At 38.6% G+C, this 11,315-nt stretch overlaps 1 protein-coding gene across 1 annotated transcript; it reads right to left on the bottom strand.

Annotated features, from left to right (window-relative positions):
* Positions 1-273: 273 nt before the first annotated feature.
* Positions 274-9,862, bottom strand: LOC113418565 (integrin alpha-M-like). The gene is made up of 7 exons (XM_026677512.2): positions 9,682-9,862; positions 7,825-7,902; positions 7,037-7,164; positions 5,836-5,981; positions 5,457-5,607; positions 2,292-2,436; positions 274-605 (listed from the first exon to the last, which is right to left on the bottom strand). Exons 1-7 carry the CDS (start codon positions 9,731-9,733, stop codon positions 433-435), a joined length of 873 nt encoding a protein of 290 aa, XP_026533297.1. The 5' UTR covers positions 9,734-9,862; the 3' UTR covers positions 274-432.
* Positions 9,863-11,315: the final 1,453 nt, after the last annotated feature.

Raw genomic sequence — 11,315 nt, 5'->3', positions numbered from 1 at the left:
AAATAGTGCCTACAAGGGAGACTTTGTTGAGACATCTGGCTATCACAAATGAAGGGGAAAAAATATCTGTAAACCAGACGTACGTTTGTAATATTATTTTATACCTTATATTTCATATTTTGTGTTTTTAATCTCTTGTGCTTTTATTGAAATGTGATGTGAATGTGCCATGTGATAAATAATATATAGTGAGTATCTCCAATATCATCTCTGCAGCTTTTACAGGACGGGAATATATTGTTGCTATATTTTTTTAAAAAGTAGATACAAGACTGAAAAGCTAATGGTTTATTGGCATCAAAGGGTCTTCAGCATCATATTGGAATTTAGATTAAATCCGGAAGTTTGGCTCCTTGAAACTGAACCAAAAATACAACTCTGTAAGCTTGTCCTGCATTTCTTTGCACCACTCTCTTCCTCCTGCAAACTATGTTAACCATGGGAACCCTGTCCACATTTCCCAACCTTGGCAGCTAGCTGGTCCAACTTGGATTTTACTTGATCCAGGCCTTGCACCAATTGCTCCAGTTTCTGCAGCACACGAGGGTCCGAGCACGAGGTGCAAGAAATTGGGGGTGCTAATGTGGGCTGTGGAACCACAGTACCTAGAAGACACAAAGCAGACTTTCTCACAGTGATCTGCCACTCCAACCTCTCTTTATCATGCAAAATCAATTGCAATAATTATTTCCTCACCACTACTCTTTATATATAGAGCCCCCTACATTGTCATATACACAGAGGTATATATAAGTTAAGGGTTCAGCCACATGGGTGCCATTTGCAAAAGGGGTTATGATTGTTAGGATTTTAACCAATAAGATGAAGCAGATAGTGACTGATAAGAACTATTTCTTTCCCTGAGAAATGTATAATCTATGACTGAATTATTGTCCATCGCATTACTCCAATAAAAGGGCAAGAATTTCATTAAGGAGAAAAATTGGTTGCTGGTTTATCTTTTTTTATATTTATAACAATTTTATGGTTGCTGGTTTATCTCGAGATGCTTAATAAAATTATCTTCCTTCACTTGGCAGTAATTTACTTCTCATGGTCAGAACTAAAAGGTATAGTAAAACTTCCTTCAGGTTAAGCCCAAATCCTGGTGACATCCTGGACATGTCCATGTAGTTTGGAAGTAATAATGTCATAGCCTTCTCCCAAGATATATTTTCAAATACTCTACTCAACCTAACATACAACCCTGGTATTATGCAGTGAACTTCTATCCAAGAACCAAACAGGTTTTGTTTTGCAAAGCTTTTCAATATCAGCCTAGTTGCTGACATCATTTTCCTTCAAATTCATGGCACCACCCCATTCAAGCCAGACAGGAAGGCATTTTTGCCTTCCCTTGAAATATAGCAAGACTTCAGCTACCCCGCAGAAATATTGCTATGTTTTGCCTCCATTTATTCATCTAATACCATTTTGAAGCCATTTGTGCTGGCTTAAAAATGGAGGCCATCACCACATTACCTAGAATTTCCTCAAATTCATTCTTGTGCAAATAAAATCATTATCAATCCAATCATTCACCTGGTCCTTACTCTTTAAAGTGCAGACAGAAATTAAAATGAAACAATTTCGCAATCTTTTATATTCATTCATGAGTGCCAATGCTTTAGTAGCTAGAATGGCACAATTCATACACAATAAGGAGATATCAGCTGAGAGAACTCCGTGGCTTATAGGAGAACCAAAAATGGTCCTTGTTAAATATACGAGGAGAAAGTGAATGGAATTTTCAGGTGAAAACTGTTTTTAAGTGGCTGAATTACTAATTTGGAACAGTCTTCACTGCAACATCACAATACAAGTAGTCCTCAACTTACAACAGTTCATTTCGTAACCATTCAAAGTTACAATGATTTATGACTGTTTTTTGCACTTATGACCATTGCAGCATCCCCATAGTCATGTGATCAAGATTCAGACACTTGGCAACTGATTATTTATGTGGTTGCAGTGTCCTGGGATCATGTGATCCCCTTTTGTGACCTTCTGACAAGCAAAGTTAGTGGGGAAGCCAGATTCATTTAACAACCATGTTACTAACTCAGCTACTGCAATGATTCATTTAACAACAGTGGCCAGAAAGGTTACAAATTGGGGAAAAGTTCACTTAACATATGTCTCACTTAGCAATGGAAATTTTGAGCTCAGTTTTGATTGTAAGTCAAGACTACCTCTAATGCATGCATAGATTTGCAAGGTACCCTTAGCCCTTTTGAGTATATGAATGGGTATTCCTCCACTGTATTCCCCAAGATCCCAAATCCTATTACCGTGACTGGCACAAATCTTCTCTTTCAGTTGGATATTCATAAGATCTGAGAACTGTCTCAGGAGGAAGGTATGTTCTGTAGCAGGGCGTGAAGCCATTGCATGAAGCTCCTGCTGGAACAGTCTGCTTGTAACCACTGGACCAACCTTCCAGGAAAAAGAAAGTCGGTGAAAGACCATTGAGTACTGATTGCCTAAGGAAGTTTTAGAAATGAAGAAGAAAAGGAGTGAAATAGGCTTCACTCCTACTTGGCCCTCTGCCCTGTTAGATGGAGGATAGTGAGCTTCAAGGACTACATATGACCCAGAATTCATCTGCTCCAAATTCCCAGTGCTCTACAATTATTGATACAGGAAACAATACTGCCTTCAGTTAATATATTTTCTTTAAACATTGTAAAAGACCTGAATGCATGTGGTTGGTTAGTGGAACAGTTTATCTTCAGAAGTTGTGGGTGCTCCATCACTGGCCTTTAATGAAAGACTTGGACAGCCATTTGTCTGAAATGATATAGAGTCTTCTGCTTGAGCAGGGCTGGACTACAAGACCTCCAAGGTCCTTTCCAATTCCATTATTCTGCTATTGTTGGCTCCCACCATTTCTGGAAGTGAAAGTCTACCTATCTTAAAGTTGCCAAGTTTGAGAAACACTGCCACAATGCAATCACGGTCTGAAATTTCTCTTTTAATCCAGGAAATCTGGAAAGAAAGGTGAAGATTGCAGGGAAGAATGTTATGGTATTCTCAACAGGCAAAAACAGAATAAGGGGCAAGGATTTACCAAGGAGGACAACCAAAAACCCTCTGCTTGATAAACTAGCCTAGAGCCATTTCAATCAAGTTGCAGGAAGCTGGTGTATTACCTGGCACAAAGCAACACCAAAATAGCTCTGACAGAACTTGTAAAGGAGTGTTCAGTTTGCAAATGTTGATAATTACATATCAACTCCTCCTTGTTAGGTTTTAAGCAGGTTAATTATTAACTGTTACCAGCAGGCTGGACTGATTTTTGGAAAATACGGTTTCCAAACACCCTTGAAACTGTAGACCAAGCAGTTTTCTGACTCTTACCGACAACAGGGGAAAATTCCTCTTGGTTGCTACATGATGAGCACCCTGGCCCCACTGAAATTTTGGCAAACAGCTGCAATTAGAAAACCTGTATGTTTAAGGTTATCTTTGGAAATACAGGTAGCCCTCGTTAAGCAATCCCAATTGGGACTGAGTTGTTAAGTGAAACAGTCACTAAGTTGCAATTGTGCATATCTTGTCACTTCAGCATTCCTTTGCTTAACCTACCTGCAAAGATCTTACTGGAGAGGATTGATCACAAAGTTATTTTTTACACTGTTGTAACTGGAAACAGTCATTAAATGAGGCAATCACTAAACAAGGATTATTTGTTTTACAGGCAGCTAGACTTTCTGGGTACATTTGGAAGTCTGAGAGTGTGATATAGGCATACTCACAAAATGGTTGTTGGGAGCGGAAATTTGCTTATTATTGATAAAACAGCTGCTCTAATTTGTCACAAAACATCCATCCTTATAGCAGAAGACAAATTGGTGACAAAGCTTTGTGCTATCCCTTCCAGCTCTCCACAAGGATATTCTTTACCAACCACATCTTACTTTTATTTTTTTATTCTATTTTTTCCTGGACCAATACACACACTTTTACAGAGAGCACTGGGTTGGAGCCAATGACTATTTTTATTTTGGTAGCAATGATGATAATGGGTGATAATAATAGTTATTAATCTGTGCACTTACAAAGGTGTGGTACAATTCCGAAGAACCTAGTAATTACAAAACTCCATCCAATAAAAGTAGTTCATGAAATAAAAGTCAAAGCAGTAAGTACATATTCACACTCACACAGACCAAACACCACACACTGAGTTCCAACAACATCCCACAATACCTCCATTAATTTCAACAAAATAAAAATTAATGTAGAAATAGTTAAAGATAGGAAGGTGGGATAATCCGGCCTCATTACAATTAGATACTTATAGATATAAGTGTCTATGTATATGAATGCTACACAGATTGATTGATTTGATAAAAAATTATAGACCATCCATTTCCTATATAATGGTACCTCAATAATCATTGGTTGCTGGAGACATAATGAGTACCAAAAATGATGAGAACCAAACAATTTTCCCCACAAGAAATAATGTAGTGAGTCAAAGGCAGCAGACAATGACAAGTTCTGACTTGTGCATTGGATACCAAACAAACAATGAGTACTGGACAAAATTTTCACATCATAATGCAATGGGTACCAAATCAGATGAGTTTCAACACAGTTGGGTACCAAGGCACCACTGTACATGTTTCTGGGCAGCTAACAATTAAAGCAAAGTAAAAACAATAAAGGCAGCTAGAATGAAAAAACAACAAAGCTTCAGGCTGTAAGCTGGTGGCTCTGGTGGCCTTCTATGTGATCCTGGTTGAGTTCTATCATCTATGCCAGTGTTTCTCAACCTCGGCAACTTGGAAATGAGTGGGTGATTCTGGGAAAGATGCCATGTTCAAGTTGCTGAGGTTCAGAAACATGCTGCATGACTGTAACTTTGTCGCTTGTATCCTTACGATTTATATTGACTACTATTATTTGATTGCTTATTGTAACCTATGACTTTACTAAGTGTTGTACCTTATGATTCTTGATGAATGTTAGATCGGGTAGATCGGTTCCCACAGAGACGCGAGACCAAAAGTGATCATTCAGCTCTTTATTGAGTATATAGACCAGTACAAGACCTGCGAGTCGCGGCAACTCTTCATATAGGAATTGCTCGTGGCTTGGAGGCCAATGACAGGGCTTTGAATCTCCCGCGATCGGCTCGGCCAATCGCGGTTGATTCTTAGCGCACCAATCACGGCCGTTTAGTTGTCCAATCAGGTTGCGGTCCGTAAGGACCAATCAGGATTCAGGGTTTGGAGTATGCTAATATAGAACAATGAATGTGTCTTTTCTTTTATGCATACTGAGAGTATTTGTACCAAGACAAATTCCTTGTGCATCCAACCACACTTGGCCAATAAAGAATTCTATTCTATTCTATTCTATTGAGAAACACTGATCTAAGCTCCCTGAGCGTGGGGTAGCAAAATGTGGAAACAAAGGACAAGACAGGCAAATAAGTTGGACCTCACCCCAACAGCGAAGCGTGTGATTCCAGCCCTGTCAGCCTCCTGAACAACCTCTGCATAGCCCAAGGGATCCCCCGTTTTCTCTCCATCGGTCACAATCACCAGGAACCTCTTGGCATTGTTGCGAGCGCCTTTCTGTGTGGTGAACTGTTCCCTAATAAATAGCACAGAGAGAGAGAGAGAGAGAAAAAGAGAGACCGAAGTGCCATTGCCCACTTGCTTTTCCAGACCCATATCCTGGTCGGGCAGAAGACATTCCAAGGGTTGAAGATTCTTCCATGGCAATGGCTCCATGATAGGGGGTGTGAGCCCCCAGACCCAACCAAGCAGGAAGGAGCCCAGGCCAGGGTTGAGGAAGCAGAAAGGCTGCCCAGAGACCTACACAGCTTTCTTGATGGCAGTGGCCGTGTAGGAAGAGCCATGCAGCTGACGGACTTCTTGTAGGAGGTTGTTTAGGTTTTGGTCATTTTGGAAAGTTCTGAAGTCAAAATGCTGCTGAATTTTGTTGGAGAACTGCACAAGGGAGAACTGAGGAGGGGAGGAAAAGGAGGATTAATGTGGAAGTAGCCACCTGGGATTTCTGAAAAATTCATATTCATGTACTAATTAGCTGTGTTCCCACAAAAGGCAAGGTCAGACTTTCCCAAGCTGATGCTTTTTGAAGGGTCTGTTAGTTAGATCATCCCTCAACTCTTACAAATCCAGTTCAAACTATACCTGGGTCCGATTTATTTCTGGCAATATATTTTAAGGCCTGTTTAACCTTCAGGCATTCTTAGTTTGTTTGCGAGTTTAGAACTCACAAGAACTGTTAGCCAATCACACTTGCTATTTCTGGCTGATAAAAAAAAATTAAATCTAAAAGAAACAAGAATAAAGAATCAGGAAATCATCACTCACTCACCAGCCAGCACTTGAAGGTGTGAGCCCACCTGTTCAGTTATAGGGTTAAACCAGTGTTTCTCAACCTGACCAACTTTAAAATGTGTGAACTTCAACTCCCAGAATTCCCCAGCCAGCATGTTAATTAGCCAATTATACATGGCATAGCATGTGATATCAACATAGATAAGGACAAGGAAACCTACTTTATAATTTTGTTTTTTACAATCCAGAGGCTGAGGCTAGTCAATGTCTGGTCTTCTTTCTCCCTCCCTCCCTCCGTCCCTCTCCCTCCCCTCCCTTCCTTCCTTCCTTCCTTCCTTCCTTCCTTCCTTCCTTCCTTCCTTCCTTCCTTCCTTCCTTCCTTCCTTCTTTCCTTCCTCTCTCCCTCTTTCTTTCTTTCTTTCTTTCTTTCTTTCTTTCTTTCTTTCTTTATTTATTTATTTCTTTTTTTTTCTTTCTCTACAAATTAAATTGTAAACATTTTAGGCAGTTTCCATCATTTCTCACCATAGCTCACAAAAGTATTTCCCTCCTCCCCAAGTCTATGATGAGCTGTCTCAACTGTCTTATGAAAGTCCTGCTCAGAAGAACGAAATATTTTCCCAACACTTCATTCCCTCCCATTCCCTTGGCTTCAAAAATCAATCCAGATTGAAAATATTGTCCCTTTTATGCGGTTCTCCATTCCTTCAACTGACCAGAGTATTTTCAGGAAAAGTTTTACTGAAGAGTGCAACAAATAACTTCTCTGCAAGAAATTCCGTATGTCGAACGCTGCTAGACCCATCAATCAATAACACAATGTCTCGGGCAACATTTGGACACTCTGGAAAGAAAGGAACAAAGGAAAGACTCTCATTTCAAAGTCAAAGCTATCCTCTACTTACTGTTCTCAACTTACCACAGGCAATGTTCAGCTGAGGGCCTCCTGAATGTTTGAATAGCTTCCTAATAAACAAAAATTCAATTTTTTTTTCATCTCGGTATTATAGACTATTGTAGGGAAAAAGTCATCTTGCCAGGGGAAAAATGCTGGAAACATTATTTCTCATCCTTAAAAAAAGTATCTTTCCAGGATACTCCTGATATATGCGAAGGAGCAATAAGGAACTGTATTTGAGTACATAGAGGCCCTTTTCATGACTTTATTTTGCTTTCAAAGCATGGTCAATAGACCCTGATTTTGCCCATTTGCACTAAGATTGAACCCCCCTCATTTCTAATCAATATACAGGTAGAAATTATGGTTGACAATTCACCATTTATGTCTTATATCAAGCTTGTCTTCAGAAAAGTCTTAATTAGTTAACAAAAACAAAAAAATGAAATCTCTAAAATGCTGGATTAAAAAAAATACATTCTACAAACATTAATAGAAAATAATGTCATTACTTATTTTCAGTGAATCTAAGAGCTCTCTCCCATTTAAAGATAAATTATAAAATTTATAGAATCCAAATTTTTAATTTTTTCACTTTTAGCTTACCCTGATTTTCTGGCTTTCTTGGGGAAGGTGTTATGGTATCTTGAGAAATAGCATCAGAAAGATCAAAATCTGTTGACTCTGTACAAAAAGAAAATAGTGAACTATTATTACAAATATAAATGCAATTTTGAACAGAATTTTCTAAGCCCAGGACAACGCTAATATAGATATATCATGACTATATGCATTTCAATTGTGTAAATGCATGTATCTAAGAGGAGAAAAAAGAAATTTAAAGGATCTGGTAATTTTTGTCTCTATTTCTCTATCACTGTGCCTATAAATATATAAATATTTGTAGATACTTAAGCAGGGTTGGCTTATGGCTAGATAATCAAATGGATTTTTTTTTAAAATTATAACTCCGATTAATTTTAGCATAAGACAAAACCATGAATTTTAGGAACTACTAGATTGCCAGTCCAGTAACTACATTTATCCTCATTCAAATGCATAAAACCTTTAAATCCAGACCAAAGCTTTAAATCATTGCAGTCCTGTTTATATGCCAAGAAAGTATTTGTTACTTGTTCTTACATTCACATGTTTTATTTTATTATTTTATTTTATTAGGTTTGTCAATTGCTTACTTACGATAATAGGTATAAGTAAAAACATAGTTATGAATACATGGATACATATAAGAAAAATAAGAGAAACAATAGGACAGGGACGGTAGGCATGTTGGTGCGCTTATGCACGCCCCCTACAGACCTCTTAGGAAAGGGGTGCCTAATGAAGATGGGGTAAGTATGGTTTTTCAGCTGTTGTACTCCAACTTCCATCAGACATAACCAGCAGGGGCAATTGTCATAGAGATAATCAATAGAGCTGGAAGGGACCTTGGAGGTCTTCTAGTCCAATCCCCTTCTCAAGCAGGAGACTCTATACCATTCCAGACAAGTGACTGTCTAGTCCCTTCTCAAAAACCTCCAGTGATGAAGCATTCACAACTTCTGAAGGCAAGCCGTTCCACTGGTTAATTGTTCTCACTGTTAGGAAGTTTCTCCTTAATTCCAGGTTGCTTCCCTCCTTGATTAGATTCCATCCATTGTTTCTTGTCTTGCCTTCAAATGCTTTGGAAAACAAGTTGACCCTCTTCTCTTTGTGGCAACCCCTTAAATTCTGGAATACTACTATCATGTCCCTCTTAGTCCTTCTTTTCTCTAGACTGGCCATTCCCAATTCTTGCATTTGCTTTTGTCTCATTTTGATCATCTAAGGCAGAGGTCTCCAACCTTGGCAACTTTAAGATTTGTGGACTTCAACTCCCAGAATTCTCCAGCCAGCTATGCTGGCTGGAGAATTCTGGGAGCTGAAGTCCACAAGTCTTAAAGTTGCCAAGGTTGGAGACCTCTGATCTAAGGATACCCCTGGTTTAATGGAGATTTAAATCTCTGACTTATTTAATTCCAGACATTCTTAGTTAGTAGAGTAAAATAATTTTCATGTTGGTTTGATTGAGGTGTTTTTTTTAAAAGCGGTGGGTGGAGTATGATCCCCCCCCCCTGCTGTTATGTTCTGCATATATGATGAACGCAGACCACACAATTTCTGGCATTTCATTTTCATGAAAAGTATAACATTAACTGTAAAACAGCCATGTTGTCCAATGTCACATCACCCTCAAAACTTCCCCCTAATCTTAGATATGATCTGGTGACTACTACTTGGGGGCCCTCGTCTGACCTAAAAAAAATTAGTGATGCCAACTGATCACTGAAAGTTTGCCAATCTCCGGCTTCAAGAGAATATTCAGAGAACTATCAACTACGTCCATCAACAACTCCTACTTGACATAATCATCTCTCCTTATCTGACCACAGCACCAGCTGCAGTTGAAGTATTTGTACCCACCTGCTACTCCAAGGAAAAGGAAGGAGACAATAAAAATTCCAAGTGCTCCCATGGCTGGCCTCTAAATTGTTGCCGGATAGTTTTTAGTTCTGAGGGCAAAGGCTGTTTGGAGAGTAAGCTGGAGATTGAAAGAGACCTGATCAAAACAGGTCATCTGGATAAAAAACAGCTTCACTTTCCTGGTACTAGCAGCCACTCTCTGATATTCAAACATTTGCTCCATTAGGTCATTGAACTCTTGGGCAAAAGCCATGCTGAGTTACTATGCAGGCAGTCTTTCATTTATGATCGTTCATAGTTACAATGGCACTCACCAAGTTTTCACACTTATGACTGTTGCAGTATCTCCATGGTCATGTGTTCAAAATTCAGATACGTATTTATGACGGTTGCAGGGTCCCAGGGTCATGTGATCCCCTTTTGAAACCTTCTGATAAGCAAAGTCAATGGGGAAGTCAGATTCACTTAACAACCATTGTACTAACTTTACATCTGCAGTGATTCATTCAACAACTGTGGCATGAAAGGTTGAAAAATGGAGCAAAGTTCACTTAACGTGTCACTTTGAATTGTGGTCATAAGTCAAGTACTGCCTTACTACATAAAGTAGAAATATGAGATGCCTTACATAGACATCAGTAGCACCTTTACTGATGGATGGGTATCATTATATATACCTGGATAGATCCTTATTGAATATACCCATGATTAGTTTGCCAGACTTAATTCCAAGATTTGCTTTGACCCTTGGCACCTTTGATCTCACAGTGGATTGTGGTTCAGTTTCTCCAAGAGGTTTTGTTACCCATCAATTATAATACCAACCACTGCTCTGTCTAATATTTACCCTCTTATCTTCTAAGTACCCTACTGACCACTCTGCACAAAAATATGTTGTCACTCATACAGTAAAATTCGCAGGGCTTTGCCACTCAGATTAGAGTTTCAGAAATAGCATGAAGGCAATTATTTTAAATCCAGCACTCTTGCCTTGCTATTATTTTAATATGAACCAAAAGAGAAAATTAATCCAGCATTTTAAAATCTCTCAAGCAAATCAATGTGAAAAAGTATGGTTAATGTATATTTTGAAGTTATGCTTTTAAAGTGGAATTCTGTGTCTGGTAGACCATTTCCAACTGGTCATTTGTTGTATAAGGTTTAAGTAAACATGAATTCATTTTGGAATATCTGTACTTTGATCATTCTGTGCAGAAAACTCATACCCTGTCCACTCATATGGCCTTTTGTTGGCCTTTTGCTCTGAAACCAGTCAATAGCTATTCCAGGATCTGGATTCAAGAACACAAAAAAGTAAGGTTTATCATGACCATAACAGGTTTGGATTTAAAATGAATCTAGAAACTAGATTGGCAGATTTAAATTATATTTTTCCACCACCATCTCTCTTTAAAGATTTGATCTTATCTAATGGAAATCAAGATAACCCTGGGATCAAATGTTAAACGAATATTTAACTATGATAATTTCAACTGCTCACATTTATTCATTCTACTCACCTATTAAGTTAGTGAAAGCCAATTTATTCTGAGGCTCCCTTACATTTATTGTTCTCTGCTGCTTGTATATATTCATGATCCAGCAATAGTACAATATACCTGGATGGCACCTAA

This window comes from Notechis scutatus, chromosome Z, assembly GCF_049901735.1.
Source record: "Notechis scutatus isolate UNSWTSFEM ecotype Mainland chromosome Z, rNotScu1.2, whole genome shotgun sequence".
Classification (NCBI taxonomy): domain Eukaryota; kingdom Metazoa; phylum Chordata; class Lepidosauria; order Squamata; family Elapidae; genus Notechis; species Notechis scutatus.
The sequence above is the reverse complement of the archived record's forward strand: the minus strand, read 5'-3'. Positions and strand labels throughout refer to the sequence as shown.